Source organism: Oncorhynchus keta, chromosome 30, assembly GCF_023373465.1.
Source record: "Oncorhynchus keta strain PuntledgeMale-10-30-2019 chromosome 30, Oket_V2, whole genome shotgun sequence".
Taxonomy (NCBI): Eukaryota; Metazoa; Chordata; class Actinopteri; order Salmoniformes; family Salmonidae; genus Oncorhynchus; species Oncorhynchus keta.
The window spans coordinates 20,441,823-20,449,322 of NC_068450.1; the positions used below are offsets into that span (position 1 = coordinate 20,441,823).

At 40.4% G+C, this 7,500-nt stretch overlaps 1 protein-coding gene across 2 annotated transcripts in view; it reads right to left on the bottom strand.

Moving 5' to 3' along the window:
* Positions 1–7,500, bottom strand: part of LOC118374982 (PH and SEC7 domain-containing protein 2-like) — a 72,194-nt gene that overhangs the window by 6,403 nt on the left and 58,291 nt on the right. For both annotated transcript variants that reach the window (XM_052486816.1, XM_052486815.1), the window contains exon 14: positions 7,220–7,363. In XM_052486816.1, the coding sequence (XP_052342776.1) occupies positions 7,220–7,363 (144 nt within the window). The remainder of the gene's footprint in view (positions 1–7,219; positions 7,364–7,500) is intronic.

Consider the following 7,500-nt stretch of genomic DNA (forward strand, 5'->3'; position numbering starts at 1 on the left):
AAATGTCCTGACCTAGTGAGATATACATGGCGGAGGTTTAAATGTCCTGACCTTGTGAGATATACATGGCGGAGTGGTTTAAATGTCCTGACCTAGTGAGATATACATGGCGGAGGTTTAAATGTCCTGACCTAGTGAGATATACATGGCGGAGGTTTAAATGTCCTGACCTTGTGAGATATACATGGCGGAGGTTTAAATGTCCTGACCTTGTGAGATATACATGGCGGAGGTTTAAATGTCCTGACCTAGTGAGATATACATGGCGGAGGTTTAAATGTCCTGACCTAGTGAGATATACATGGCGGAGGTTTAAATGTCCTGACCTAGTGAGATATACATGTCCTGCTTGTGAGAGGTTTAAATGTCCTGACCTAGTGAGATATACATGGCGGAGGTTTAAATGTCCTGACCTAGTGAGATATACCTGTTTAAATGTCCTAGTGAGATATACATGGCGGAGGTTTAAATGTCCTGACCTAGTGAGATATACATGGCGGAGGTTTAAATGTCCTGACCTAGTGAGATATACATGGCGGAGGTTTAAATGTCCTGACCTACCTTGTGAGATATACATGGCGGAGGTTTAAATGTCCTGACCTAGTGAGATATACATGGCGGAGGTTTAAATGTCCTGACCTTGTGAGATATACATGGCGGAGGTTTAAATGTCCTGACCTAGTGAGATATACATGGCGGAGGTTTAAATGTCCTGACCTAGTGAGATATACATGGCGGAGGTTTAAATGTCCTGACCTAGTGAGATATACATGGCGGAGGTTTAAATGTCCTGACCTAGTGAGATATACATGGCGGAGGTTTAAATGTCCTGACCTAGTGAGATATACATGGCGGAGGTTTAAATGTCCTGACCTTGTGAGATATACATGGCGGAGGTTTAAATGTCCTGACCTAGTGAGATATACATGGCGGAGGTTTAAATGTCCTGACCTTGTGAGATATACATGGCGGAGGCTTAAATGTCCTGACCTAGTGAGATATACATGGCGGAGGTTTAAATGTCCTGACCTAGTGAGATATACATGGCGGAGGTTTAAATGTCCTGACCTAGTGAGATATACATGGCGGAGGTTTAAATGTCCTGACCTACTGAGATATACATGGCGGAGGTTTAAATGTCCTGACCTAGTGAGATATACATGGCGGAGGTTTAAATGTCCTGACCTACTGAGATATACATGGCGGAGGTTTAAATGTCCTGACCTAGTGAGATATACATGGCGGAGGTTTAAATGTCCTGACCTACTGAGATATACATGGCGGAGGTTTAAATGTCCTGACCTAGTGAGATATACATGGCGGAGGTTTAAATGTCCTGACCTAGTGAGATATACATGGCGGAGGTTTAAATGTCCTGACCTAGTGAGATATACATGGCGGAGGTTTAAATGTCCTGACCTAGTGAGATATACATGGCGGAGGTTTAAATGTCCTGACCTAGTGAGATATACATGGCGGAGGTTTAAATGTCCTGACCTTGTGAGATATACATGGCGGAGGCTCAGTCAAGACTGGCATTTTGACTACTTTCTTATGTCATTCTCGCTGGGACCAAAAGTTTAAAAAGTGTTGATAGGGGACGGAATGTGGTAGGACCATCAAATAATTGTCATATATATTACATATACATTACTCCACATGGGACAGGATATTGGAAATGTAATCAAAGCCTATTGGATGATAACTTGTTTTTAACTAGGACAGAATCATTTATAACAGACTTTTTCAGATATAACACAAGTACAGCAGATGCCCTTATTGTATGGGGCACTTTTAAACGTTCCTTTAGAGGCCATGCAATTCAGTACTCATCAATAGAACAAAAGACATTTAGGTCAAAAGAGTCCATATTAACAAAGGAAATAGAAGGAGTAACAGTACAGATAGATAGTAATAAAAACTGTATCACAGAGGCACAGAATAAGTTAGAGAAAAAACAAAAAGAAAGATCCATTGTAATATAGTATAAAAAATCAATCGAACTGGATGGAATACGGGAAAAAAGTAACAAATAATTTTTTATTCCCCAACATAGAAATGCTACCAAAAATGATTTCCTGAAACTTCTTACAAATGATGGAATCACTCATGATTCACCAAACTATATTTTGAAATAGGAAGCAAAGAACTTTAAGCATATGTTTTCGTTTCAGTCTCCTGCATCTCCACTAACCGAAATTAATTGTACAGAAAGACTCATGTGAAGGCCAAATTACAGAGAAGGAACTTCTTGATGCAATTATAGCCAGGAAAACTCCAGGGCTGGTTGGCATATAGGAATGTTATTAGCATGTTTTAACCACTGCTATAAAAATGGGAGATTATCAGATACTTAACAAAAAGGTCTCATTTCATTAATACTGAAACAGGACCAAAGTGGTACCTATAAAGATCCAGTCCATTTAATTGGAGGCCCCTTACACTTCAATGGTGTGATGCCAAAATTCTGGCAAAATGTATAGCGCATAGAATTCAAAAGGTATTGTCGGATATAATTCATCCTAATCAGACAGGTTTTTTTTACGTGGACGATACATTGAGGATAATATAAGACATGTACTGGAAACAATAGACCACTATGGCAAATCTGTGAAATCAGGCCTGGTATTCATAGCTGCCTTTGAAAAGGCTTTTGACAAAGTATGACTCATTTGATTCATTTATAAATGCCTGGAATATTTCAATTTAGGAGAATCTCAAGTAAAACAAGCTTGTCCGCTATCGGGATATCTATTTATTACGGCCATAGAAATGCTATTAAAATCAGATCTAACAATAATATCAGGTGCTAGAAATGCAGGACTTAAAAAAAGGTGTCATTGTACGCTGATGATTCATGTTTAAATCCACAATTAGAATCCCCACACAGCCTCATAGAGGATCTAGATACTTGTTCTAACCTCTCTGGATTAAAACCACAATTAGAATCCCCACACAGCCTCATAGAGGATCTAGATACTTGTTCTAACCTCTCTGGATTAAAACCACAATTAGAATCCCCACACAGCCTCATAGAGGATCTAGATACTTGTTCTAACCTCTCTGGATTAAAACCACAATTAGAATCCCCACACAGCCTCATAGAGGATCTAGATACTTGTTCTAACCTCTCTGGATTCAAACCACAATTAGAATCCCCACACAGCCTCATAGAGGATCTAGATACTTGTTCTAACCTCTCTGGATTAAAACCACAATTAGAATCCCCACACAGCCTCATAGAGGATCTAGATACTTGTTCTAACCTCTCTGGATTAAAACCACAATTAGAATCCCCACACAGCCTCATAGAGGATCTAGATACTTGTTCTAACCTCTCTGGATTAAAACCACAATTAGAATCCCCACACAGCCTCATAGAGGATCTAGATACTTGTTCTAACCTCTCTGGATTAAAACCACAATTAGAATCCCCACACAGCCTCATAGAGGATCTAGATACTTGTTCTAACCTCTCTGGATTCAAACCAAATTATGATAAATGTATATTATGAATCACAACATTGTTTAACTTTTACATTAGCGTGTAGTTTACCAATGAAATGGTCTGACAGGGAAGTGGACACACTCAGTATTCATATCCCGAAAGAAAGAAAAGATCCCCCTACGATACATTATAATAGAATGTAAGCAATAAATACGATCTTGCTACCATGGAAAGGAAATACCTGTATATTTGTGGAAAAATCAACCTGATTAACTCTTTAGTCATATCCCAGTTTACTTATTTGCTTATGGCCTTGTCTACACCTAGCGACCTGCTTTTTAAATTCTATGAGCAAAAGATACACATGCAGCTATCAAAAATATATGGAAATGTCTGCTCTACCCAAAATTACAACCAAACTAACTACAACATTACCGCAAAAATCAAAGTAAGGAACTTGTCTGTCGGCACTGCATTAAAGACCAAAATTGTGATGAAAAAGTATACCAGTTGCTGTGCCATATAGATAGCAAAAGAGTTGGGAAGAGATTTTCGATGTACCGATTTCATGGCACATGGTTTATGAGCTCATACACAAAACAACGCCGGATTTAAAACTAAAAATGTTTCTGTTTAAATGCTTATACAAAATTCTTGCAACCAATAGAATGTTATATGTATGGAGGATACAACCATCCCAGCTCTGTAGATTTTGCTGCGAAGAGATAGAATCATTAGATTCTTTGTTTTGGTACTGTCCATATGTAGCTTGTTTTTGGTCGCAGGTTTAGGAATGGCTGAAGGATTGCAACATTTACCTGGATCTAACTCTGCAAATAGCACTGCTGGGTGATTTGAAAAGTCAATGTGAATCGATCTATAATACAATAATACTTTTAGCAAAAATGTTTATCTATAATTTACAATCTGTAGAAACTATGAGAATAGAAAGGTTCAGAACTTTTGTGAAACATCACAGCAAATTAAAACAAATATATGGCAAATAGAAATCAAAACTGGATGGTCTTCTGAGATACAGTAAATGGGAAGGGTTGAGGTTAGCTGAAGGATGGGACTATATTATGTAGAAGCCTAAGTGTTGTTGTCCATTAGTTTACCCCACTTAGGGGAGGTGTGGTAGGGTTAGGGGAGGTGTGGTAGGGTTAGGGGAGAGGTGGTAGGGTTAGGGGAGGTGTGGTAGGGTTAGGGGAGAGGTGGTAGGGTTAGGGGAGGTGTGGTAGGGTTAGGGGAGAGGTGGTAGGGTTAGGGGAGAGGTGGTAGGGTTAGGGGAGAGGTGGTAGGGTTAGGGGAGAGGTGGTAGGGTTAGGGGAGGGGTGGTAGGGTTAGGGGAGGGGTGGTAGGGTTAGGGGAGGGGTGGTAAGGTTAGGGGAGGGGTGGTAGGGTTAGGGGAGAGGTGGTAGGGTTAGGGGAGAGGTGGTAGGGTTAGGGGAGGGGTGGTAGGGTTAGGGGAGGGGTGGTAGGGTTAGGGTGGTAGGGTAGGGTTAGGGGAGGGGTGGTAGGGTTAGGGGAGGGGTGGTAGGGTTAGGGGAGGGGTGGTAGGGTTAGGGGAGGGGTGGTAGGGTTAGGGGAGAGGTGGTAGGGTTAGGGGAGAGGTGGTAGGGTTAGGGGAAAATAATGAAGGAAAATATATGAAAAAATATAAATATACACAGTACCAGTCAAAAGTTTTGACACACCTACTCTCATTCAAGGGTTTTTCTTTATTTTTACTATTTTATACATTATATAATAATAGTGAAGACATCAAAACTATGAAATAACACATATGGAATCATGTTTTTTATTTATTTTTTATTTAATGTACTGAAATAACAAAATTATTTTTAAACAAATCAAAACATATTTTATATTTGAGATTCTTCAAAGTAGCCACCCTTTGCCTTGATGACAGCTTTGCACACTCTTGGCATTCTCTCAAACAGCTTCACCTGGAATGCTTTTCCAACAGTCTTGAAGGAGTTCCCACATATGCTGAACACTTGTTGGCTGATTTTCCTTCACTCTGCAGTCCAACTAATCCCAAACCATCTCAATTGGGTTGAGGTCAGGTGATTGTGGAGGCTAGGTCATCTGATGCTGCACTCCATCACTCTCCTTCTTGGTCAAATAGGCCTTACATAGCCTGGAGGTGTGTTGGGTCTTTGTCCTGTTGAAAAACAATGATATTCCCACGAAGCGCAAACCAGATTTTTTATTTTTTATTTTATTTAACTAGGCAAGTCAGTTAAGAACAAATTCTTATTTGCAATGACAGCCTAGGGACAGTGGGTTAACCGCCTTGTTCAGGGGCAGAGTGACAGTTTTTTTTTTACCATGTCAGCTCGGGTATTGCGATCTTTCAACCTTTCGGGTTACAAGTCCAACGCTCTAACCACTAGGCTACCTGCCGCCCCCAGATGGGATGGCGTATTGCTACAACATGCTGTGGTAGCTATGCTGGTTAAGAGTGCCTTGAATTCTAAACAAATCACAGACTGTGTCACCAGCAAAGCCCCCCCACACCATCACACCTCCTCCTCCATGCTTCACAGGGGGAACCACACATGTGGAGATCATCCGTTCACCTACTCTTGAGTCTCACAAAGACACGGCGGTTGGAACCAAAAATCTCAAATTTGGACTCATCAGACCAAATAACAGATATCCACCGGTCTAATGTCCATTGCTCGTGTTTCTTGGCCCAAGCAAATTTCTTATTATTATTGGTGTCCTTTAGTAGTGGTTTCTTTGCAGCAATTTGACCATGAAGGTCTGATTCACACAGTCTCCACTGAACAGTTGATGTTGAGATGTGTCTGTTACTTGAACTCTGTGAAGCATTCATTTGGGTTGCAATTTCTGAGGCTTGTAACTTATAATAAACTTATCCTCATTCAGAGGTGACTCTGGGTTTTCCTTTCCTGTGGCGGTCCTCACGAGAGTCAGTTTCATCATAGCGCTTGATGGTTTTTGCGACTGCACTTGAAAAAACTTTCAAAGTCTTGAAATGTTCCATATTGACTGACCTTCATGTCTTAAAGTAATGATGCACTGTTCCTTTTACCAAACAGGGCTGTCTTCTGTATACCACCCCTACCTTGTCACAACACAACTAATTGGCTCAAACTAATTAAGAAGGAAAGAAATTATACAAATTAACTTTTAACAAGGCACACCTGTTAATTGAAATGCATTCCAGGTGACAACCCCATGAAGCTGGTTGAGATAATGCCTAGAGTGTGCAAAGCTGTTAACAAGGCAAAGGGTGGTTACTTTGAACAATCTAAAATATAAATATATTTTGATTGGTTTAACACTTTTTTGGTTACTACATGAGTCAATATGTGTTATTTCATAGTTTTGATGTCTTCACTATTCCTGTACAATGTAGAAAACAGTCAAAGTAAAGAAAAACCTGGATTGAGTAGGTGTGTTCAAACTTTTTATCTATCTATCTATCTATCTATCTATCTATCTATCTATCTATCTATCTATCTATCTATCTATCTATCTATCTATCTATCCATCCATCCATCCATCCATCCATCCATCCATCCATCCATCCATCCATCCATCCATCCATCCATCCATCCATCCATCTATCTATCTATCTATCTATCTATCTATCTATCTATCTATCTATCTATCTATCTATCTATCTATCTATCTATCTATCTATCTATCTATCTATCTATCTATCTATATTGCCTGCCTGCCTCCTGCCTGCCTGACTGCCTGCCTGCCTGCCTGCCTATCTGCTTTGTCTCTTACCTCATATATGAGGTAGTGCTCTTTGATTCGGTACTCCTCCCACTCTCTGCTCTTGGGAGAAGGTGAGGGCGGACTCTTCCTGTGTTCCTCCACCTCCATACTCATCTGCTTCAGCTTCCCCTCGTGAAACTGCAGCTGCTCCTCCTGCACCAATCACAGCAACCCATCAACCAGCAGTAACAGCCAATCAAATACCACAATCAATCTAGGGTGCACTCATACTATGCTATATTTGTAGCTGTGTGTGTACCAAATGTGTGTAAGAGAGTGTGTGCATGCAT